This window comes from Conger conger, chromosome 6, assembly GCF_963514075.1.
Source record: "Conger conger chromosome 6, fConCon1.1, whole genome shotgun sequence".
NCBI classification, from domain to species: domain Eukaryota; kingdom Metazoa; phylum Chordata; class Actinopteri; order Anguilliformes; family Congridae; genus Conger; species Conger conger.
In genome coordinates this window covers 22,225,531-22,251,761 of record NC_083765.1, presented here as the reverse complement: position 1 = coordinate 22,251,761, position 26,231 = coordinate 22,225,531, and the positions used below count along the sequence as shown (strand labels likewise).

At 42.5% G+C, this 26,231-nt stretch overlaps 1 protein-coding gene across 1 annotated transcript in view; it reads left to right on the top strand.

The window, feature by feature from the left end:
- Nucleotides 1-244: 244 nt before the first annotated feature.
- LOC133131326 (GDNF family receptor alpha-4-like) overlaps nucleotides 245-26,231 on the top strand; it is a 122,584-nt gene continuing 96,597 nt past the window's right edge. Inside the window, exon 1 of the mRNA XM_061246631.1 lies at nucleotides 245-831. Within this exon, the coding sequence (XP_061102615.1) occupies nucleotides 789-831 (43 nt within the window). The 5' untranslated portion in view covers nucleotides 245-788. The remainder of the gene's footprint in view (nucleotides 832-26,231) is intronic.

The following is a 26,231-nucleotide window of genomic DNA, read 5'->3' as shown; positions in this document are numbered from 1 at the left end:
AAACTGCTGTACTAAAATCGGTGAATGATTAAAATCTCAATGTTCCTTCGCTGTCGCGTAATCACAGTGCCCTATAATATTCAAACTGATATTTCCTAATATGCATTCATGAGGGCAATATGGCAATATTAGTGCAGCAAACAATCATATAATCCTCCCCCTTTTACTAAAAGCAAAAAAGTCGCATTTCGCTCCATCTCTCTCGTCGTCACTTCCAGCAGTTGCTCCAATCGGCGCAATTGGCAGGAGCGTACGGACCGCTTTGCGCCCCAGCCGCCGCTGTTTAGCCACAGGGGCGCCCACGCATATTTGGAACTGGTGGTGAGAGAAGCCAGCAACTCCGATATATTGTATTGATGACATTTTCTTGTAAAAAAAAAAAAAAAAACACACATGGATGGATTTTGTCAACTCTGACTGTAAGCAGATAAGACGACTGTCGAGGGACTACGGCAAGCGGATTCTTTAACATACACGTAGTTTCTAGACTTTGCTTTCTTCCACCAGCCCCAGTTCCTTTGGTTACGTTGAGTCATCTGGTATTTGCGCACCGATTTACTTTCCTAAGATACCTGTCTACAGATCCACTGACGATCCAGTAGCGACAGACTTCGCTGTTTTAAAGGATGCTCTTTGTCTGGTCGTTTTTGCCCCGCACAATTTGGATTGTTCTAACCACAATTACAGAAAGACCATTCTGAATCGTTTTAAAACAAAAGTTTGGTGGTTAAAAGCACAAAGGACGATAAAGCCGTTACTTATTTTTGGATTGTCTAACACCATTCGGGATGGAGATTGTAGGAATGTACCTGTTTCAGGTGGCTTTTATAGGTAAGCATTGATTGAATACTCTGAATTTATTCGTGAAGGCGATATTGCAAAAGCACTGATTAAAAAACGGAAGTCATCCTTGCAGGATCTATTAAATTTGTTTTGGTTTGAGACCGATATTTGTAACTGCTCCGTTATATACGGTTCTGTATGTGGTCTTTGACGTGCATGTTCCCATTTGTGTGGATTTATTATTATTATTATTATTATTATTATTATTATTATTATTATTATTATTATTACAGTTGTACAATCGTTTAAATTGCGTATTTGCTGTGCTGCTTACTCTATAAAATACCTTCGGCGAATACAAACATTTTCGCAATCAGTCATGGTGTACTTTTTCATGTAGCTACTGGTCAGGAGTAAACGCGAGGAAAAACTGGACCGAATGAGATTCTAGCAAGAATTTTCAATAGACATTCAGCAGCAAGCCTCGGTCTTTCTATACGCGCAATGGACCGGGATTGCGCTTGGTTACGACTCGGACCTGTGTAAGTCGTGTTAAAGTCACACAGCTATGTTCCGAATTTGGTTGCGTCTGGGTTTTCTGCCTATCTGACGACGTGTTCCGAGGTGCTTCGTGAAGGGGGCGTGATACGAATACAAACCCCTTGAACTTCAAGATTCGCATTGCGCGACGTTATCAAAAAGAACCCGCATTGGCATTAAATGGCAAAAAACTCACGGCACATTGACTATTTCAAGTCTAGCACAATGCTGAATTAATCAGCAATGTTAGTTTGGTCTTTCTAATGGTTTGTATAGGATAATAGTGATTATCTGATATTGCATCTCGTTATTATGACAACTCACGTACGAATGATTTGCAGCACTTGCAGAATTTAAGCACTAGTTCAGTAGCTATTAACGTATAACGTATCAACGCACAGTTGCACATTTAGATCACAATACGAGCTATCATTTAGAATTAGGTTATAAAGCGTAGCCTTTCCACTAAACTAACCTATAGTGCACATAACATGTGTTGATTCATCACCAGTTTGCACCGGCGCTTTTTAACGATGAGGTTTAAAGACTTCGGTGATAAGTTTTTATAGGCTAGGTATAAATGACCATACCTCGGTGTTTGAGATCTTTGCAAACTTGCGGAGGCAGCGATGGTGTTTACGTGTATGTGAAAAAAGGGAACTCAAAATAATGTAATCTGGATTAGTGTAATCGGAAACATCGTATAAATTATCTAAAAACAAATTGGTTGCATAGTTCTGCTTGGGATATTTATTCCCCCACTAAATTGTTTACGTTGTATGTGTAAAATATACTAACGTAAGTTGGCCTAATTGTTTTTGGGGCGAAAACATGCGACACGTGTATAGATGAAGTCGATGTAGTCTAAAATGTTCTGACTGGTGGTAGTGCGTGCGCGCGTACCTGCAGCTGCCTGTGGAGATTGCAAATTAAAGTAGTATTTCAGGCGTTCCTGATGGTGTATTGCCAATGGGCTCAATGTATTAACAGAGTCCTTAAGTTTTTTGCTACAATCGAAAAGGCTGTGTGCATTTAGCATTCCCGGCTATGCAAAAGAAAAGACAACTTGCAGGCACTGGCGATGTTATTGCAGTTGCATCGTGCATATCTGACGGAAGGGTAGATGGCAATATTGTTTGCCTCGCAACCGTTTATGTATTATTATTATTATTATTATTATTATTATTACTATTATTATTATTATTATTATTACACACGAGCGATGTATTAAATAGGCTACATCATCATCGCTCATAACCTGCAGTATGACACACGTTTTATATTGGGTATTTTATAATGTCCGAAATGAAATGTAAAGTGGTACATTTCTCTACAAATCTGTCATCTCCGAACTGCCTCAGGCTTTTTAAACCGTGGCAGGAGGATGAGTATAATTTTTGGACGCAGCTGCAATACCGGAACAGTCCTTAACAGTGGCTCATAAAAACGGTCTGTTTCGTGGGTAAAAGAATTGTTCTGCTCGCGTCGAGTGTTGCCAGATTGATGGCGTGGACTCTCTCAAATTCGTCCAAAATTAATGCTCCCTGGAATGTCCTTGTTTTGGAAGCCACGCTACTGCTTTGCCAAAAATTAGTGGGCTAATACTGAAACCATTTGAATATCGAAGAAACTTGTCATAGGAATTATGCATTCTCTACAAGATTATTTAATTCCCCTTAGCTTGGTAAAGTATGTCTGTCGGCTAAGGAAGAGGACGCCATCCACTTGCATCATAACACAGGTATTGTTAGTGATTATGTTTTAACACAGAGGTCAAATGCCACAATTGGAAAACTGACACCAGTTTCACATTCAATCAACACTGTCTTTTACTTTTGTTCATGATTAAGTCAATTTTCAAGTAAATTTTGTTTTTCTTCACAAGCATAGGATTGCAAGTTATGTGATCACCAACATTCAGTTGCTAATGACTGCATGCTTTTCTGTACCATGACTAGTAGCTGACACCCTTCCAAGAGCCGTCAAGAGGTCAACAGTCAGTATTTTTAAATTGTGGAGAAAACTTCCTCCCAAGACACATGAAAATTTTACCTTCCTCATCCCTCATCATTTGACTAAAATTTCTTCAAGTGCTGAAACTAAATAACACACAACTTTTATTGCAGAATGTATTTGACAGTTGGTTGTTGCTTGCTGTCCAGACAGCTCTCTGATCGAAAGATCTGGACAGTGTGATATTCTACAATTATTTGGGCTAACAGCACTCAGTCTATGAAAGAGAGGAGAACATGGCTAAATTATAAAACTGCTGTCAGTGATATTTAATTTAAGACGTAAGAAACACACAACAATGTAAGTATCTAGAAGATTATATCATGCCGAAGAACAGTGATTGAGGGAATAATGAAATATCTTTGACAGCATGTCCTTTACTCACTAAATCACTAAAATGGACCAGATTCTTACATTTATTTGTATATAGATCTCAAATCACAATTTTGAAAGCATCTAGGGGCCAGTTTCACAGATACAGATTAAGCCTAGTTCTAAACTAAATGCAATTTAGATTAAATGCTCATTCAGTTTAAAACTCAATTTCTGCAACTAAGCTTCTGCAATCTGCATCTATAAAATGGCCCCTAGATGCCTAGATTACTTCTCCCTCTGAGCAGTTTTCTTTTTGGTTTTCACAGCAGATTGGGATTCTTTTGATTTAGTATTATTTGCAGGTAGAAATTCTTCCAACTATTATTTAGCAAATTCACAGTTGCTGAGAAGGCAAGCTCTTGGGCTGTCAGTCACCAGGAGTTGTATGCAATACCTTATGCCCCCCTATCCCCAGTCTGCCATTTTGCTATATTTCTCATCCTGGAATTTGGTGTCTTGCAGACAGGCATTTTTCTTTCAAATGTGCCCTACCGTTCTGCTATTAAATTATGCTGCATGTGTTCCATCTTGCTAATATCAGTTTTGTATTTTCTTGAGCTGTGCATAGGACTCGAAAGTGGACGCCTCAGGGGTAATGAAATATTAGTGCGCTGGGAGTTTCAAGTTGTTGCCCTCCATACTGTATGATAAATAACAGCACAGCCTACGCAGTTAAAGGCCGACTACTGCTACTTCCTTTTTCTTTTAAATTTCCTGTCCTATTATGACCTCAAGCTTTAACACAATCAGGAAGCCTTGATATATATAATTTTTTGGTTGTTGCTGACGTTCCTTCTCAAGGAAGCAATGTTCTTAGGAGGATCTTTTTTATTTTGAGAGAATGACTATTTTCTGAAAGACAGATTTCTAGTCTGAGCCCCACTGTGAGACAGACCAAACTTATTGAATTTTTGGGCACCATCAGAAATTCTTGGGACTGTTCAGCACCTGCAATACAAAACTTCACCTTGTTTGAGGAATATACCAATAACTGTATTGTGCACAATTTCCTGCAATAGTGCTTCCAGTTCTCAGTGTTTTTGATGAGTCTGGTGTGTGGACACTTGGCTGTAAGTGGCTGTATTTTAGCTTTCTGCCAAGACAAGATGGACCCTCCGTACCTCTACCTCCATTTTCAGTCACAAAGTCTAAAATTGGGAACTAATGGTTTAAAAATTCTTTGCCAAACTCAAAGAAGTCTGCCGAAGAAAAGTGTCTTCAGAGATCTTTTGGTCTTCATTTTAGTTCACACTTTGGTGCATTTTTTTGTACCTTTATGTGTTTACCAGTTTCATGCAAACAGGGACTGTTTAGACCTGGGTGTGTGTGGGGAATTTGCTCACTGTAATCACTGTGGCAATTAATCTCATGGCACTTAATAAAAACCTGGTTGATGCAAGGCAGCCATTTTGAAAAATAATTGAAAAAGAAAATAATTACAGCAGCAGCCAGGGTCCACTTCTCTGGAAGAAAACAGAAGACACACAACCACTTAATTTGGAAGAAGTTTTGCTATTAGCCGCTGGGATGATTGCCTAGGTTACCAGAGGATACCTACTAATTAACAACAAACAATGTTTATGCTCTCCAAGTAAAGACAAAAATGCACACCTGTGATTTTACAGTAATGAGTCAGTGGGTGATTTTACATTTTTTACATTTTAGTCATTTGGCAGACGCTTTTAATCCAAAGCGACTTACAAGTGCATAGGTTCTACCACAAGTCAAAGCATCACATCCAGAACTAGAAAAATACACCTGGACTGCTGTTCTAAACATATAGTCGTCATCATAAGTGCAATTTTTTTTTTTTTTTTTTTTTTTTTTTTTTTTTTGGGGGGGGGGGGGGGGTTAGACAGGGATAGGGGTATCAGAAGGGGGGGGGCGGGGTAAATCAGGAGGGGGGACTAAGGTAGAGTTTGAAGAGGTGTGTTTTGAGTCTGCGTCGAAATAGGGGGAGGGATTATGATTAATTTCAGCAAATTGGTTGGTCTCCTTTACATCAAAATAACTGCTGGGTGGTATAAATATTCACTTCATATGAGAAAATGGAATATTCAGTACATGACTCTGTGTGTGTGTGTGTGTGTGCTTGTATTAATGTGTAGGCACTAAGGTACACATTAGCACATTAACCAGAGGCTACACTGCAAAAAATTTAGGAGGATCTTTTTTTAGATCTGTTTAGATTTGTCTGTCTTAACAATTCTGTTTAAGTCTTGTAATAAGACTTCCATCCATCCATTATCTGAACCTGCTTATCCTGATCAGGGTCGCAGGGGGGCTGGAGCCTATCCCAGCATACATTTGGCGAAAGGCAGGAATACACCCTGGACAGGTCGCCAGTCCATCGCAGGGCACACACACCATTCACTCACACACTCATACACTCATACCTACGGGCAATTTAGACTCTCCAATCAGCCTAACCTGCATGTCTTTGGACTGTGGGAGGAAACCGGAGTACCCGGAGGAAACCCACGCAGACACGGGGAGAACATGCAAACTCCGCACAGAGAGGCCCCGGCCAACGGGGATTCGAACCCAGGACCTCCTTCCTGTGAGGCAGCAGTGCTACGCACAGCACCATCCGTGCCGCCGTAATAAGACTTAAGACCTTTTTTTTCCTCAAGTGGAATTTATTTTCAGTTACTGTTTGCTTAAATTATCTTATTCCATTGGAAAATCTTGAAATGAGTCAAAACTCTTACCTCACTGGCAATATTCAACAAAAAAATAGCACTAGAATACTTTATGGATTTATTACAGCGGCATTCCCACAGAGAGGAGAGGGATGGGATAAATCACTCCTTCAATGGGACACACTTAATATTGGCCCGTAATTATGAACTCTACAACTCAATTAACAGCTCCTCAGCTGAGGCGAACCGCTGTTGTAGCTGGAACAGCACAAGCCTACATGGGTTTGGGTTAGGAAGGAGCTGTAGTGAATAATAATAGGACATTTTAGGGTAAAGCAGACACTTATTTCACAGAGGTGCAGTATAAGCAAATGCTAAAGCTTACAAACGCACACCAAAACAGTACATGGACTGTAAATTATTACACTTGATTATATATGTATCTGGGTGTCGGTTTGGTGTTTGGACTTCGGTTGATTATTAAATGGTAAATGGACTGCATTTATGTAGTGCTTTTTCCAGCAACTATGGGTACACAAAGCTTAAAAATGAATGCCTCTCATTCACCCATTCACAGACATGCACACACACACACACACATTAACGGCGAAAGGCAGCCATGCAAGGCGGCTAGCATGTTGGGAGTAATTGGGTGTCTCGCTCAAGGACACTTGGACACCCTTTGCCTGGAGGGCCAGAGATCAAACAGTCAGCCTTCTGATTGCCAGACAACCACTGCTAAAAAACTTCTTAAGCTAGGTTTTTGCTGGTAGCTGGTCATTTCAAGCTGGTCATAGTTGGATTTTACACCAGGGCTTTTCTCTTTACCTAGTATTAACAGCCTAATTTGTCTCTCCAGAGTGAGTGAGCATCCAGGAATCAACAGATTCTTGTGCAGCTGCAAACATTGGTGAGTCCTTGTTTGTAAATTCTGATGTGGACATAAAGTGTGCATTTAATTGTTAAAAGTTAAAGGTAAAATGTCACCAAATTCTGGCCTAAATCCCTCTAGTGAAGGAGCCATTGAGTTGGGGCAGTCTTATGGCAGGAGTCCAGGGGTCCTTTTTAAATGAACTGCTTGCATTGTGATAGTGGTTTGCCCTACATTGCTCACGGTTTTATTCAGTAAAGTGGAAATACTAAACGTTTGCTAAGGAGCCACTCGTCACCTAAAGTGGAGGGGGGCATTCATTAACTTAAGTGGAGGGGTAGCGGGTCGTTCACAAAATAAATTGGGGTGGGGATGAACAATTTAAAAACACTGTCAACGCTTCCAATCAAGATCCATCCAAATGTACAGGCCGCTTCGCTAAAAATGGAAGATAACATAGCCGAGAGACTGTTTTCAGAACGTTATCGTTCATCAGTGTGAATGCTCACATCGTTATTGTTATAGTTATCGTTTATAGTTTTAGTTCTTGGTGTGGACAGGACTTAAGTCAGGACCTCTGCTTAAGATGCTGTGTTTGGGGTGATTTGACATTGGCTTAACGTCTCATGATCGTGCTCATTACATTAGTCATTTAGCTTACGCTATTATCCGAAGTGACTTACAGTTGATTAGACTAAGCAGAAGGCCAATTCCATTTTAATCCCTGAAGCAATGTGTGGTTAAGGGCTTTGTTCAAGGATCCTACAGCTGCACTGATCTTATTGTGGTTACACTGGGGCTTGAACCATCAACCTTCCAGGTCCCAGTCATGTAGCTTAGCCACTAGGCTACAGGCTTCCCCATTTCAGCTGTGGCAAACACCTCTTCACTTGCATGTTACAATGGCGGCTGGGTGAACCTGAAAAGGAGGATGAGAGGTGTCGTGTACACCTTGAAACTGCTGCTTTCCCACATCAGCTCCTACACCAGCGCTTCCGGATTTTTCTCTTCACTTTCCTAAACAGGGACGTGCCCAATGGGGCACTAGCCACCTCTGGAATTTGACTGTCCTCTGGTTAAATTAAGGATTCAAAAAGTGTGCTCCTCACCCCTTGCTGAGTCTGTGACCCCACTCGGTCACCCTGGTAACCGAGTATCAGGGACAGGGGCCGGGTAAACTCCTGTTTTCAAAGGTCAGCCCATTAGCGCAACACAGGAGCCGTAATGTGATCTCCGGAGGAGGGCCTGCGCTCTCTCACATTGATTTCTACCCATAAATCCTCTTTTATTGAAGCTTGTGGGGAGGACAGATCTTTTCCTCCACAGAGCCAGCAACCTTATTTAAACATTTATTATTGTTTTATTACTTTTACAATGGTAAAACTGCTTCTGCTCTGCTATCCTAAGGAGGTGTAATTTATAACACAATTCACTGTTTGGGTGTCCTTGTTCACTCGGATGAAATTTTTTTTCCACGCTTTGTATCCTTGTACACCATTAATGTTTAACGGCGCTATGGCCATCCTTCATAAATGAATTAGTTTGCCTTAACATGGCTGCAATCTGTTAGGCCTGTCTGCCTGTGCCTTGCCTGGTTGTGATTTTAAATTAAGTGACATGGCGCTGCTGGGAAATTGAGTTTCTGGGTTGGTACAAAGGCACTCAAGGTGATTTGAATGGCTGTAAAGTCACGGGTTCAAGCCCTGGCTTGGTTGTTAGCCCAATACGATCTGAAGGCGTCAGCGACGGACTGTATTGGCTTTGTGCCACCAGAGGTTGTGTGGGTTTAAACTGCAAGCGTACTCTGGTTTGCCTTTAGCTATATTAGGCCCTCATCGCCTTACAGTACAGGTATTTATTATTACATAATTGTTATTGCATTACATTTGAGGTATTTATTTAGAACACACTCAACATTAGATCCTTATTGCATTACATTTGAGGTATTTATTTAGAACACACTCAACATTAGATCCTTATTGCATTACAGTCCATGTATTTAACACACACTCGATATTAGCCCCTCAGTACATCACAGTACAGGCATTTAGCAGACAGTTCCCGAGGGACATATACAGCTATTGACAGTCATGTACCTTAGCCACTCAACTACAGGCTTCCTGTACATCCATGGAGCATTGAAAGGGAAACAGTGTAGAATAGCGGTTAGGAGGCTGGCCAAAAGTTGCTGGTTGAAATCCATGGAGCGGGGGGAAGGGGGCACTGCAGTTTACCCTTCAGCAATGTACTGAACCTGACACTGCTTCGGCTCATATTCACCTGTACAAACAGACTGTGAAATATAAGCTCTCAATCTGGATAAGTGCATCATAGGGAGTGTAGAGATGGATTTGCCCTCTTTGGCAGTGTCCTGTTTTTGAACCTAGGTTATGGTGGTGGTCGTTGAGAATACTGTAAGTGAAAATGTGCCCAATGCAAGACATGGCATTTCATCAAACTGCTTTCCATTCATCTCGCATACGCTCCTGTCCAGGGTCACTTAGTGTCAGAGGAAATACGGTAAGTGCACCCACCTGAGTTATGAGTGCAACATTCTCAGAACAGCGAGAGAGATAGTGCTGCTGGGTTTCGTACCTGACCACGCCTGTTACCTCACTAATCTGCAGATGTTGCTCCGCTGGATGCGTGTACAGTCTCCAACATTGCAGTCGCTCTTCATAACAGCATCTGCTAAATGAATGTAATGTCTTGTAATGCCATGGAATATATTGTATGACGAGGTTCCCCTTCTCAAATCATTTATTTTCTGCAATTTTTTTCCTCTCCACTGTCGCTTAGCATTACTGAGAGAAACCCAAAAAAGCTGCTACCCACCACCAAATGAGCTGCTAAAAGTTTGGGCTGACTTTGACAGCACCTCAGTAAAAAAAGAACACTATTCAAATGAAATTGAATGCAACTTCCCTTCATTTAATTATTTCTAACAGACCGCCTTCAAGGGAGAAGCTCAATATTGCGACGAAACACAATTAACTCTTGTATTGACTTAATTAAGTGGTTGTCAGCAGACGGTGTCAGACTGATTAAGGATTCAGTGTTTTAAAGTGGCTAAACACTCAGGAGTTTCTTCCGCAGTAGGACTTTATCCCTGAACTTTATTTTCTGTTGTTGCCAGAGTCATGACATGTCTAGGAAAGACTAATTACATTAAAATGGTCTGTTTCTGTGTAGTAAATTCTATAATGTAAGAGCAGATATTTCATACAACACGGTACATTTCTGTTAGCCGCTCTGTTAGCCGTTCGAGAATTTCCATTAGGAAATATAAAATGCATTCCACATTGTCAATAACCTTCAATTGTGCCATTTTACATTCAGTAGTTGTGTCAATGTCTGCTTGTTACATTATACATAATTTCTGAATATCTGCCACCCATAATACTGAATTGCTGTGGGAGTTATAACCTGCTTTTTCATGGCGATAGCACTGACATTAACCGCTGTGACTGCATTGTTTTAAAATGCTCTGATGTTACATCTGCTTTTGTAAGACACCAAGATGTGTGCTGTAATGGTCCAGTTACCAAAATGGTGTGTGTGCACATGTGCGTGTGTGTGACAGAGAGATAATACACATGGCAAACTTTCTTCTCTGTGCAAGGCAGGGATGGATCCAGACCAAGTTAAGGCTCAGTGACCACCCACTAGCAATCAAAAAAGGCAGATGCAAAAATCTATGGCTACCGAAAGAAGAGCAAATATGTGGTCATTGCAAGACAGGAGGTGGCACGGATGGTGCAGTGGGTTCGAATCCTCTCTGTCTGGTGTTTGCATGTTCTCCCCGTGTTTGTGTGGGTTTCCTCTGAGTACTCCGGTTTCCTTCCACAGTCCAAAGACATGCAGGTTAGGCTGATTGGAGAGTCTAAATTGCCCGTGGGTATGAGTGTGTGAGTGAATGAATGGTGTGTGTGCCCTGCGATGGACTGGCAACCTGTCCAGGGTGTATTCCTGCCTTTCACCCAATGTATGCTGGGATAGGCTCCAACCCCCCTGTGACCCTGTTCAGCATAAGCGGGTTAGGATGATGAATGAATGAATGAATGCAAGACAGGAGAGGTGGAAAGAGATGCCCTTCCTCCTTACTTGCACAAAATATTCACAAAATGGAAAATAAATTTTTCCAGATTATCCCAAATTATAAATAATTGTAGGGGGCTAAACCTAACTCTGGACATGGCAGTGTCCACAGTAATGACACATGAAAAACTGTGTGGCATAGGGGAGGTGGGAGAATTAAACGAATGACAGAGGGGCTTATAATACGGGAAATGGTGACGGGGCCAATGAATCGGGGCTAGTTTACAGCATGTGACCTGTAGAGGGATGTCCTGGGATGAGAGCCAGACCTTCTGGCCAACCGTGTAGTGAGGGGCAGGGTGTCTACAAAGATCAGACTGGCTCTTCATCCCGGACAGGTGATATAGAAAGGTGGTCCGGGCAGCTTTCCAGGTTCGGCACGCCCAATTTGACCAGGATCTGAGCAGCCGTAACTTCCACCTCCCTCTCCTCCTCGGGGGCCGGTACCCTAGACAGCAGAGCGAGGGTGAGAGCTCAGTGGAGGAGACAGGGTGGGAGTTGTGGGCGTACTCCACCCACGGGTGTGCACGGGTCCAGGATGCAGGGTCTTTTCAGCCAGACAGTGCAGATCCTTCCCCAAATCTCGGTTGAGGCGCTCTGGCTGTTAGTCTCTGGATGGAACCCAGAGGAGAGGCAGGGTGGGGCCCTCCACAATCTACTGGTGAACTGGGGCCGGCGGTCAGAAACCACCTCCCAGGGAAGGCTATGTAGCCGGAAGATGTGTGTAATGAGAAGCACTGCAGTCTCTCTGGCAGAGGGTAGCTTTGGCAGGGCAGCAAAATGAACAGACGTCGAAAACAGATCAACAATGGTGAGAACGACCGTATTTCCATCAGAGGCAGGCCGTCCCGTTATAAAGTCCAATGCAGTGTGGGACGAAGGACTTTGGGGTATGGACTGGGGCTGGAGAAGACCACTGGGGCACTACTTAGAGGCCTTGGGCCTGGCACACATTCCACAAGCAGCCACATACTCTGTGGTATCCTTCTTGATGGTTGTCCGCCAGAACCGACAGGTGAGTAGCGCGATCGTGCATGCGACTCCAGGATGGCAGGTCGATCATACAGTGAGGGGGCAGAGAACAGGCTTGGAAGAGACTGTCTGCTGCAGATCATGGTACTCAGGAGGCACTCTGGACAGGTCAATGGGTTCCTCATCACGTGGAGGCTGGGATTTACCAGGACTTCAGACAGATAGTGGCAGGTTGAACTTGATGGTGCCCTGGACCCAACCGATGTGGGGGTTTTGTTTTCTAAGCCAAGGTCTTCATATTATCACCGGTACCTGAGGCGACTTCATAACGTCCATAAAAAATGAATGTGTATATCTTATTCACAGCGATGGAACAAGGTGATCAGCTTCATGCTTGGTAAGGCTGCCTTAAAATAAAAATCACGACAATTTGTGGTCAAGAACCTCAATGGCAAAAATAACACGGCACAGTTTCCTCCTCTCTCGATGGCTTTTAAAAGTGATGTTGCTGAAGCTGAACTGACTCTACAGAGAGGATATGAGTTTGGTGACAAGCCATGGCACCGTGCATTTCACATGTCTGGCATGGCCTGCAGCCATTTTCTCTGTGATACCGCCAGTGGGCTGGCACATCAGTTCTGCAGGGGCCGCATCTATTGCCTCGGAATAACGGCTGAGGGAGGCAATTACACTGGATCAGACGGCAGCAGAAGAAAGACGAGGAAGGGCAATTCAGTTAAACGGTGTGAATAAAGAATGAGACCCCCACGGATTTTGGAGATGTGTATGTGTGTGGGGGGTTAAAAGAGAAGTGTCTTCCTTTGGCAGAAATTACCACCCATTCCCTGAAAGGATGTGCCATTCTCCCTCTCGCTTTCTTCTCACCTTCGACATTTGAAGAGAGATAGTGTGGGGAGTAGCTGCTCTGTAATTTGTCTGAAGGGACAGATCAAACAAAGGGAAAAAAACGGTCACATTTTTTCTTGTATAACAACCAAGTGGTTCTGCCTTTATTTGGACTGAGGTTGGGTTTGGGGGTGGGTTTGGTGGGTCGATAATAGTGGCTTATTTGGATATTCCTGATTTGTGGGTTATGTTGGGTTCTGTGTTTTCTGTTATCTGTTTTGTCTAAGTCATTAACATTTTTGATCATTGTTACCCTCTGTGCTCACCGTAGTCTGTCAATTCATTAATTCCCTGTCATTCATCTCCCACTTCCTGATTGTTTCCACACCTAATTGTAATTCCCTCTCGTTACCTGTGTATAAAACCCCTGTTTGTGCAGTTAGTTGCCAGATTGTTATGAGCCTTTGGCATACTTTCCAGCGGATTTTCCCGTCTGATTTTCCGTGTACTGACTTCGGTTTCCTGGATGGCCCTTCTGTTCGTTATCGACCCGCTGTGTTTGGTCCCTTTTTTGCTTTTCAGATTTGGATTTTGGATTTTGTTTCTGTCTGGACTGGCTGTGTGTTTTCAGCCCTTACCTGTGACATCAACAATTCTCTGGATCACCCATGTGCCAGGTTATCAAACTATTGCTTGGACTCTCATTTTCGGACTGCCTTATCTCTGCCATAACTGTTTGCTGGAAATTGACCCCTGCCTGTCTGGACTGCACTAGTTAATAAAGACTTTGTCGTTAACTTCATCTCCTGGGGTCTTGCTATTGGGTTAAGTGTTCTGGTGTCTGATAGGTTCAAAACCTGCTCGACAAGTCCTCTCTGCATGGAGTTTGCATGTTCTCCCCGTGTTCATGCGGGTTTACTCCGGGTACTCTGGTTTCCTCTCACACTGAAAGACATGCAGGTTGGGTTAGGTCTGCAATTTCCCTTGATTGAGGCACTGGCCTCAGAACTGGAGTTTGTCTCTGGGCGCTGCATTGTCCACTGCTCCTAAGTAACTAGGATGGGTCAAAGCCTCCAAATAATAAAGTGATCACTGAGTTTATATCATAGTTTCGTGTGGAGACAACATTCACTGGCATTGGGTCAGTTGATGGTGTATTGACTGGTGCAGGCCTGCGATAATGGACAGACTCTTTATTGTTGTGAATGGCCCTGCAACCAAATAGAATCTCCCAAACAACACTGCCATTGGTAGAGCTGAGTTATGCTGCACTCACATGGATCATGGTAGACGGCAGAAAACACTCTTATGACGGGACCGGATAAAAGGACAGGATGACACAACAACAAATAAAATACAGGTTGCTTTGGTGATGCTCGGTAATTGTCCTACAATACAGGCAGTTTCCAACATGGATAGGAAAAGGAGCATTATGTTTTCTATACTGTAGCTCTTTATCTACATTGAGGGGAATGCATGTTTTCCATGTCCATTTTGTGTTGTCACATCCTGTTGGAATTGCGTTGAATATAACAGTAAAACGTTGAATTATTGTACATTATAATGGCAAGTGCGCCGTAGCCATCGAAAGAGTTCTTTGCCATCCAAATCATATTTTACCATTGTGCTCTTGTCCACTATAATAGATCAATACTTTTTCTCACACAAAGTGTTTTACAGTAATGAGTGGGAACTCTCCTTAACCACCACCAATGTGTAGCACCCACCTGGGTGATGCAACAGCATCCTTTTTGTGCCAGAACTCTCACCACACTCCAGCTGAAGTGGAAAGGGATAGAACATTTTTTTGGCAAATAAATCAGGGGATGAATGGGTAGCAGGTTCAGAATATAGCCAGGACACCCTTCTCTTTGTGTGGAGTCTAATGGGATCTTTAATGACCACAGTTTAACGTCTCATCTGAAATCCACGTTGCAGTATACCATCTACCATGAAGGACGTCAGCATTATTTTGGGTGGCTGTGGAATGGTTTCTGGTCTGATGCATACAGCTCACGAAGGCTCTCTTGCTGTGACTGAAATATGGCCACTCCACAGACCGGAGCACTCCACTGGAGTGTCTCTGACAGTCCCTCAGTAACGGGCCCGTGTAGCGCCACTTTGCTGTTTCTGTCAGAGCACCATGCTCTTTGTCTTTCTCACTTTTTGTTTGATCTGCTGAGTTGATCACAACATCACCATGATTGGCCCAACCCCTCTTTTCCTGCACTCCAAGAAACTGTGTGTTTGTGTGTATGTGTGTGTATGCGTGTGTGTGTGTGTGTGTGTGTGTGTGTGATTTAGTGACCCCTCCACTGCTAATGGTTTGTTTGCCCGTTTCCCTGGGAATGGCCATATAACTGTCCCTTGCTGCAGGTAAAATCCATGGCTCAAGTGCTCCACCTTATTGGATAGCAGTGCTTTCTTGTCCATGGTCTCAGCTTTTAGTACCTTACTCAATGGTGTAACGGCAGTGCCCTACTAGAGATTAAAACCTGCGATCTCTGAGTCACACTACGAAAGAAAATATTATATTGCGATTCCATTATTTTAATAATGACATAAAAACCAGTATACGCTCAAGGAACAGGAGTGAGGAGTTAGAAGACTAAAATGCTTGTTAAGATATTCACGTTTGTTTGTCCCCTAACCATTATACTAACCTGTTGCTCCATAACAGTGGGTTATGAAGGTTTCCATGTCCGATCTTGTCTGAAAAGGGCCGATGTGGATGCAGGCTTCTATTATTGCCCAGTGCTAATAATAATAAGACACCTAATTCTTCTTGATTGAAGACTTCAATAAGGTGTTGCAGTGCTGGGCTAAATCTAAAACCTGCACCCACACTGGCCCTTTTAGGATAAGATTGGACACCCCTGTTCTAACACTAACAAAGCTCACCTCATTCAACAGCAAGAGATCTCCTTGATCAGCTAATTAGTAGAGTCAAGTGTGCCAAATTAGGGGTAAAGTGAAAACCTCCAGGATGCTAGCTCTCAATGAACAGGGTTGGCTACCACTGCCCTAGCCCTACGAGTACAGGCCACACATGCTAACCACAGCATTGCTGTGCTGAACCCAACTGAAAGGGGTTTCCCCACAGCAGACTCACATATCAGATCCTCGATTTTCAAACCTTCTTTGAGCATGGGATTAACAGGGCTTAGAGGAACTTCATTTAGATTCTCAGGAAGGCTTGGAACCATAATGTTGGGTAAAATGTATTTTACGGTGCTGGGGAAGTAGGCTGAAATATATCCTGTGAAATTCTCTGTGCGCATCCAAACCTGATTACCTCATTATCTGACGGGCCACCAGGGCTGTGGAATTATTCCTGCATTCTTCCCGCCTGCAAATACGGCCGGACAGATCCGGAATTCCTTATGGATGGGTTTAATTTTCCCTCGGATGGCATCAGACACTTTATCTGTGATTGCGTCCTCCAAACCCGCGAAACTTGCCAGGGCATTTAATTCTAAATTCTGAATTGCCAGCATTATCTCGTAATGGTCCTCTGGTGCGGCATATTATAGATTATAGATTTTATGGTGTTGTGCATTGTTCTCCGCCAAAAAACAGCAACAGCAATGCGGAAACAGGCTTGAACAAACAAGCTGGTGAATTGATTTTCAATATTTTGTTTTAAAACTGCCTGTTAAAGCTCATGACCACATTTACTATTCATCATGACATCTCTATGTTTGTTCATAAACTTAAATGCATAATCTGCTGTGATTTAAAATCAACCTGTGAAAACGTTTATTGCTAAAGATTACAATTTGAAAGTGTGAGTCTCTCAGAGAATGTCTGCTTTTGAAATTGGCATAAAAAAATACTGTTACTTATCAAATGTGTCTCTCTGTTTCATATGATCAACAGTCAGAGCAACAGCCAGGCAAATAGTGCCTTAGTATTATAGCTGTCCAGGGCTTTAATTCTGCATTAAAAGAAAAATACCAGACAGTTCCACCAGGCTGATCTGTGATCTTTCAAAAGGACTTCAAATGAGTGAGAAAATACTAGGGATGGGCATTTTCAGTATTTTATTGTTTCGGTTAACTGCAGACATTTAATTGATCAACCAATTAAAAATCTATTTTTAGAAGACCGGTAATAGGCTGTACAATCATGCTGTATTAGGCCGAACCACAGCCAAAACAAAGCAAGCCAGGATAATAACATTAATTAGATGTATTTCTGCACAACAGGGGCATTATTTCAGGAAAAAAGTTGGGCTAAAAATTTCTTTAATGAATTTAGGGTTGCATAAACAGAGCATGTCTATAGCCGTGTATCACCGGTAATATTTCCAAACTCCAAATATTTTGAAGGCATGAAAATGGCAACTCTAAACATCAAAACTAAGATATTAAGCAATAGGCTACTGGCTGCAGAACAGATAAAGTAACTATAAGGCACTACCTGAGGAACAACATAGGGTACCTGTAGACAAAGTTGCCTGCTAATATGCACGTTTTTGCAGTTTTCGACTGATTGTCCATTTGGATGGCAATGTTACAATCAAGCACTTTTTCCACATGTATGGCTAGTCCACTACTGTTCAAGGACACTAGCTTGTGTTTTATTGTATTTTACAATTGATTAGGTATTCAATTCCCAGCCACAGTCCGCAATTGCAAAATCCTATCCAGTTGTTTTGGCTTGAAAGCTGGCAATACCACTTGTCGAACTGAACTAGTCAAACAGTGTCATTTCACATTGTCATTTTTCCCTTAAAACCCATCTCATGCTGTTTTTCGTTTCTTTAAAGGTAATAAAAATACAACTGACGTTTCTGATTCTAATCCGATCTAAGCTGCGCAAGTAACGTCAAAGTCTTATCTCCAACTTTATCTTCGCTGTAGTCTCGTAGGGCGGCCTGTAGCATAGTGGTTAAGGTAAATGACTGGGACATGCAAGGTCGGTGGTTCTAATCCCGGTGTAGCCACAATAAGATCCGCACAGCCGTTCGGTCCTTCAGCAAGGCCCTTAACCCTGCATTGCTCCAGGGGAGGATTGTCTCCTGCTTAGTCTAATCAACTGTACGTCGCTCTGAATAACAGCATCTGCCAAATGCCAGTAATGTAATGTAATGTAGTCTCTTCCTTCTCAACCTGCACTGTAAATGCACAAGGTTATATTCTGGCTCTCACAATTCCATCGTTTCAAGAAAGCCTTTATTTAGCTCAACAAAATTAAGAGGCAACATATAGTAAGGGCAGCACGGATGGTGCAGTGGGTAGCCCTGCCGCCTCACAGCAAGGAGGCGGCAGTGGGTTCGAATCCCGTCAGCCGGGGCCTCTCTGTGTGGAGTTTGCATGTTCTCCCCATGTTTGCGTGGGTTACTCCAGATACTCCGGTTTCCTCGCACAGTCCAAAGACATGCAGGTTAGGCTGATTGGAGAGTCTAAATTGCCCGTAGGTATGAGTGTGTGAGTGAATGGTGTGTGTGCCCTGCGATGGTCTGGCGCCCTGTCCAGGGTGTATTTCTGCCTTTCGCCCAATGTATGCTGGGATAGGCTCCAGCCCCCCTGTGACCCTGTTCAGGATAAGTGGGATAATGAATGAATGAATGATATCCTTAGTAATTATACTCGTGACATGCTTTGCAATATGCTTCTTTCTGGTTGAATTGCGCTTGCCTTTTGTGGATCGCCATCATTTTCCTTCATTTACAGATTTGTCATGGTGCTTTTGCTGTGCATCATATCACACAGTTGTTGAACTTATGTTTGATGCAACATATTTACACTGAAGTTTTTACAGATTTAAAAAATGTTGCTACTCTGTTTTGAAGTCGGTGGTCCCGCAATCATGTTAATTTGCCTACTCTAAAACCCCACTGCTGTAGGCTAACCACAACACAAAATTTATAAGTCATAAATATGTTTTAGAAAAATGAAAAAAAAACAAACACTATAATGCCGGGTTTCATAAAAAAGCATTAACCAGTTAAGATGTGTCCATTTCAGTTAATCGATTAACTATGTCCATCCCTAGAAAATAAGTCTACTTGGCATAGTTTTTTGATATAGAAAAAATAGAAGTTAGTCTGTGGTTCTCTGATATTTTCTAGTGCTGCTTTCTGTTTTCCACTCTGGTGCTTGTTGTGTTCTGGGAGAAAAGGCTCTTTCCTCGCTTGTAGAGTGCTCCGATCCTGTGCACTTCAGGTGAACAAAAACAAGCTTTTTTCATTTTTCTAAAGGCCTCTAACTGCACCACTCAGATACCACAATCCATTTCTGAAGAGCGCGTGGTCTGCTTAGTTTATCAGCCTCGGGTACAAAACCATTCCCAGGGATTTCTATTCCGTGGCTCAATGCAGAAAAACAACACTAATGCTGCTGAAGCCAAGCAGCATGGAGCAAGGCGGGCATGCTTTATTCATTCATTCACAACAGCCTTGAAATAAAACAATGACAAAGTTAAAGTGCAGACTTTTACATCCATATTGCTTGAACAGTGTAGGAATGGTAGCCATGTCTATAGTCCCCCCCCCCCCCCCCCCCCCAATGGTAGGCTATTTGCCAGTGTACAGAGCGAACACAAACAAACGTGACTGCCTAAATACCTACAGACTGCACTGTATGCTGGATTTGGTTCATTCTTAGCATAGTTAGCTTGTTGTGTCACATAAGCTATATACAGTCAGGTCCATAAATATTGGGACATCGACACAATTCTCCTCTTTTTGGCTCTGTACACCACCGCAATGGATTTGAAATGAAACAAACAAGATATGCTTTAACTGCAGGCTTTCAGCTTTTATTTGAGGGTATTTACATCCAAATCAGGTGAACGGTGTAGGAATTACAACAGTTTCTATATGTGCCTCCCACTTTTTAAGGGACCAAATGTAATGGGACAATTGGCTGCTCAGCTGTTCCAGGGCCAGGTGTGTGTTATTCCCTCATTATCTCATTTACAAGGAGCAGATAAAAGGTCTAGAGTTCATTTCAAGTGTGCTATTTGCATTTGGAATCTGTTGCTGTCAACTCTCAATATGAGATCCGAAGAGCTGTTACTATCAGTGAAGCAAGCCATCACTAGGCTGAAAAATCAAAACAAACCCATCAGAGAGATAGCAAAAACTGTTATCAACTGATATCAACTGTTTGGAAGATTCTTAAAAAGAAAGAACGCACCGGTGAGCTCAGCAACACCAAAAGACCCGGAAGACCACGGAAAACAACTGTGGTGGATGACAGAAGAATTCTTTCCCTGGTGAAGAAAAACCCCTTCACAACAGTTGGCCAGATCAAGAACACTCTCCAGGAGGTAGGCGTATGTGTGTCAAAGTCAACAATCAAGAGAAGACTTCACCAGAGTGAATACAGAGAGTTCACCACAAGATGTAAACCATTAGTGAGCCTCAAAAACAGGAAGACCAGATTAGAGTTTGCCAAACAACATCTAAAAAAGCCTTTACAGTTCTGGAACAACATCCTATGGACAGATGAGACAAAGATCAACTTGATGGGAAGAGAAGAGTATGGAGAAGGAAAGGAACTGCTCATGATCCAAAACATACCACCTTATCAGTGAAGCATGGTGGTGGTAGTGTCATGGCGTGGGCATGTATGGCTGCCAATGGAACTGGTTCCCTTGTATTTATTGATGATGTGACTGCTGACAAAAGCAGCAGGATGAATTCTGAAGTGTTTCGGGCAATATTATCTGCTCATATTCAGCCAAATGCTTCAGAACTCATTGGACGGCGCTTCACAGTGCAGATGGACAATGACCCGAAGCATACTGCGAAAGCAACCAAAGAGTTTTTTAAGGCAAAGAAGTGGAATGTTATGCAATGGCCAAGTCAATCACCTGACCTGAATCCGATTGAACATCCATTTCACTTGCTGAAGACAAAACTGAAGGGGAAATGCCCCAAGAACAAGCAGGAACTGAAGACAGTTGCAGTAGAGGCCTGGCAGAGCATCACCAGGGATGAAACCCAGCGTCTGGGGATGTCTATGCGTTCCAGACTTCAGGCTGTAATTGACTGCAAAGGATTTGCAACCAAGTATTAAAAAGTGAAAGTTTGATTTATGATTGTTAGTTTGTCCCATTACTTTTGGTCCCTTAAAAAGTGGGAGGCACATATACAAACTGTTGTAATTCCTACACCGCTCACCTGAGTTGGATGTAAATACCCTCAAATTAAAGCTGAAAGTCTGCAGTTAAAGCACATGGATTCATTTCATTTCAAATCCATTGTGGTGGTGTACAGAGCCAAAAAGATGAGAATTGTGTCGATGTCCCAATATCTATGGACCTGACTGTATGTTAAATGCATGTGTTCAGGATTTTGTGTTTTATCTTAGCCTAGTTAGCTTGTTTTTCTGCTTTGTAATGTCTGGCAGTGCAATTATCCAGGCCATGCACCTTCACTCCTACAGTAATAATAGGATGAATGGACTCCTGTTTCTCCTGCATCGTGAGTCGCTCTCCATAAGAGTGTCTGCCAAAAGAATGTCGTTTCTGAGGAATGACGGCAATCTCGCTAAGTGCCAGGCTAGCATTCCCAGCTAAAATCGGAGGAGCACCAGCAGTGGTTGCCTTGGGTCCAGAAAGCTCCTGAGCAAGTTTCTTAGTGGGTCCAGCCTCTGGGCAGACCCAAACTGCAGCCCATCGTGTCTAACCTGTGGGCTTCTTTCTAAGGGTGCCTTTGTAAATTCACTCTGAACATCAAGGAGTGCTCAGAAATCTGTTAATTTCCTAATTATAATAACCTCTTCAGCCATGTATTCGATTGGAATGATTGGACGCTCAGATAATCTGTCCCTTCAGCCAGAGCAAGGTTGAAGGTGCTATAAAAACACTGAGAAAGTATCAAAATGCACAGTCCTCAAATATATCCAAAAATCCTGTATGAATAAAATGAATTTAAGCAAGCTATAAGTGGAATTCCATGAAGTTGTGACATCACAACCATTACATTACATTACAGGGCATTTAGCAGACGCTCTTATCCAGAGCGACATACAATGAAGTGCTGATTGAACACAGGAACAAGTGTGAAGAGGACCCTAGAGGACAGTACGGTTCCGAGTCCTAGCGTGACCACATAGATACAATCAGAACCCTTGAAGAATACATCATCTTACAAACTAGCATACCACAATTGGCAGCTAGAATACCCTGAGTACAACAATACAATAGCTAATACAAAACAACAATCTATATATAAGTGCCATTATAGTCTATGGCATATGCAAGCTAATCATGGTGATGAGGTAGGGAGGGAAAGGTGCAGCCTGAAGAGATGAGTCTTCAGTCTGCGTTTGAAAGTGGTCAGAGACTCTACCATTCTGATATCCACAGGGAGGTCATTCCACCACCGTGGGGCCAGAACAGACAGCAGTAGTGACCGAGAAGTGCAGGTGTGGCGAGCGGGAGGTGCCATACTCTCATTTACTTCAGCATGGCCCACCTTGTAGCTGGAACAAATCCAAGCACTTGGCACAGACAGCATTCAGCTAGTTGGGGGCACTCAAAACAGAGGTTCATTGATATCAAGACACAGTCACTAATACAGCCTGTTCTTGGTAAAGCTCATGACAGGTGCTGGAGAATGGACATGTAAAACTGGATAGAGATGTTTTTGGTACTTAAAAACAAACATCTTATAAATATCAGGACCTGAATAAAACCCTGGAAAGGTGTACAATACGCGACCTTGAAAATGGCGATAACTCTTTCCTCCCTTGGCCCTGCTCATCACCCTGTATGTCAGTGAACTGAGATATTCTGACCTCTGTCACATTGTATTACATTCACTGAGCCCACACTTTTATCCTGAGTGTCTTACAGTGAATCTGAACATACTGTAACTGCATCCGTCGGTGAATCTCTGCTGTTATGAGTAATATCATGAACTGCTGAGGTCGTCCGCAATGTCGAACAGGGGTGTCGGACTCCGGTGTTTGCCGGTTTTCATCTCGTTTCTGCACCGGTGATCTGTTTAAGTCATCGATTGGCTGGAGAGTCCAAGGATGTTCCAGAGGCCTAAATTGGCATTAAGAGAAAACCACAAAATCTTTGAGTCAGGCCCAATAGTCATGAATCCATGAATATACAATAACTCACTGGCAGCATAAATAAGGTATTTCTTCAAAAACATGTTATTCTCAATCCAATAAGGGACTTTATAGGCCCCAGTGTAGCCACAATAAGGTCAATGCAGCTTTTGGGCCCTTGAGCAAGGCCCTTAATCCCACATTGCTCCAGAGGGATTGTCTCTTGCATAGTCTGATGTAAATCATTTTGGATAAAAGTGTCTTATATTCCCGCTTTTCTTCTTTATGCATGAAATAAAAATTTCAATACAATTTATTGAAAACTAATATTTATCCAGCGAAAAGTGTAATTGTCTAATACGTAATTGTTTGATTGATTTTACCTGGTGCATTTGAGCCAGCTAAGAGGACCAGAAGGTGGGGTTTGCACTTTTTGAAAGTATTTCATAGGTTCCAATACACCAAACACGCTCAGTAAAGTGGAGAAAAGTACTTGAATCCAAAATAATGACGTATTTGACCCAGGTGTGATTTGATCCCGGACCGTAGTGTCTGTCCATGCACCAGTACAGTGCCCTAACCTGACAGCCCATCCAATAGTCTCTGAAGTGCAGTAACTTGTGGAGTGCAGTAACTTTCATGACCATTTCATTACTTGGAAAGAACTGCTGGTTTTGCCCTGCAGTCAATTGTACATTGAGGTCTATAGAATTCTACCCTCTACCCAGAATTCAGCAGCAGAATTTATTCCCAGAGACACTGGGCAGCAACATTAACCAAACAAAACCTAAACATAATGATGAGAGGCCTTTCAGCTCAACATTACCTGCAATTTCCCTACCACTATAATGGTACTTAGTGCTCTTGATTTACCTACTGTACACACTAGATGGTATTCAGCACTGTATCAAGCTTGATCCCGAGAACCCGCAGAGTTTCTGCCTCCACTCCATGACCTGGCAAGCTATTCCACACAGTGACCGCTCTCTTCCTTTCCAATTCCCTACCTCTCTGTCCCAAATTCCTCCTCCTTGCAGCTATCCTCAGACAGCAACAGGTTGAGAAGATCATAAAAAATAAGTACAATAATCACAGTAATACCATCTTGTATACTAATATTTATTGAAGCAGATTTATTTTCTCTGCAACTAAATTACAAATACTGGTCAAGGACACTTGCTGTGAAAATGATTTTGGAAATCCACATATACTACAAGAAATATGGTACTTTACTGTATTTCTTGTAATGTGTTGATTTCTAAAATGCAGAGAAGGTGAGGCCCCCCCACACTTGTTTTACCACCCACATGTTATAAAATAAGGAACTGTTGTCGCTAAAGCAATGTCATCTTTAAATAGGTTATGAATCCCTTTTCTGAATTTAAAAGCCTCAACCAAATCACACCTAAGTCTCCTTTTGCGAAGCTTGAAGAGATTCCGGGAGAGTTCCCCAAACACTCTTCCACACGTTTTGGTTTCTGTTCTGTCAGTTAAGGAGCTGTCAGATTCTCCCCTTGTTTTCCTTATTTTAACACAATGCAGGTTTGGCTGAACCACTCCTGGTCTCCCGCTTTGTCTAATTTATTTTTCATTTTCTACATTTTGGTTTAGTTTCAGTGACCCAGACTTTAAGCATCTAGAACCCCACTGTCTCCACATCATTGGCAGTGATAGGTAAAAAGTAAAAAGGCCGCATTGAAATGTTTTAGATTTGTTTGTTGAGTGCCGAAGGTCTACTTATTGATAAAGAGCGTAGGTGTATCTATTCAGAATCCAACCATTGCAGGGGTGTCAGACTAGCCAAGGAGGACTGCAATGTCTGCGGGTTTTTTGTGATTTCCTTACAATGAGCAGCCAGTTAAGGCTTTGAGAAGAAGTGTGGGCTCTTTAGCCAATCAATGACTTAAATGAATCACTACTGCTGAAACGCTCCAAAAACCAGCAGACACTGTTAAACTTGCAGACACTGTGGCCCTCCAGGGCTGGAGTTTAACCAGTATACACTGTGGCCCTCCAGAGCTGGAGCTAAACCAGCAGACACTGCAGCCTCCAGGACTGGAGTCAACCCTGCATTAACCTGCCCTAAATGTTAAACCTGTTTTTCTATGACCTTTTTTGCAAAATCACACACAATATTGCCAATGAGGCAAGACAGTTTGTCGCATTTGAACATTTGCCAAGGGGGTATGAAAACTTATCAAGCTAACAGGTATTCACTTGTGAAGCTAACAGTACCTTAAAGCAAGCTAATATGATTTTACTTTAGTGAAGAAAAACATAAGAATTTAAGTGCGATCACAAGACGAAAAGGCTGTCTTTGTTTGCAGTGTTGTTGTTGGGATATTTCACAGGCGAAAAGGACAGTCTGCCGCCCATGTTGCTCCGTGGTGAGTGAAAGCCGTTTGGACTGGCAGCCATTATCGATCCGAGTCTGAGGAATCGGTGGGGAAGCAGCTGGAAGGCTATTGGCATACATTATCAGAGGAATGTTATTGACATCCATTAGGCACTGACACATGTTAATACCCACCCTAGAATTATCAGCAGGACGATATGAGGTATTGATACTGACAAAACTATCACTCCAGGATTGATACTCTGAGCTCATTCATGGACTTCGGCAACCAATCAGCTGCAGCATTGTCTCTGACCGATGGACTGACCTGTACATGGAAAGGGCCCATCCTCTAAGGAATACTCCAGACATATTTACACTAAAGACCAAAGCCTGATCTGATCCAAGCCAATATAGCCAGGTCATGTATTTTTGCCCTGTTTGCACTGTTTCTATTGGCTGAAAATCAGGCTGTATTGATACAGACATTCTGTGTGATCTGTGCACAATGTTCTATTTTATTGTAAAGAGGCAGTGCTTGGTTTTTGGATTCATAGTGTGAGAGTTGAAGGCTTTTCACAATTGAATGACAAGGCAGCCCACTGCTGTTCTTTTGTTTTAGGTGTTGGCAGCTTGTAAAGATATTTAACGCAAAAAAAGATACATAAAAGCATATGCTTGTGTAAGCTTTAAGTGTCAGTGTGTGGACAAAGTTTCCGTCCCTCTTCCTCAAGGTC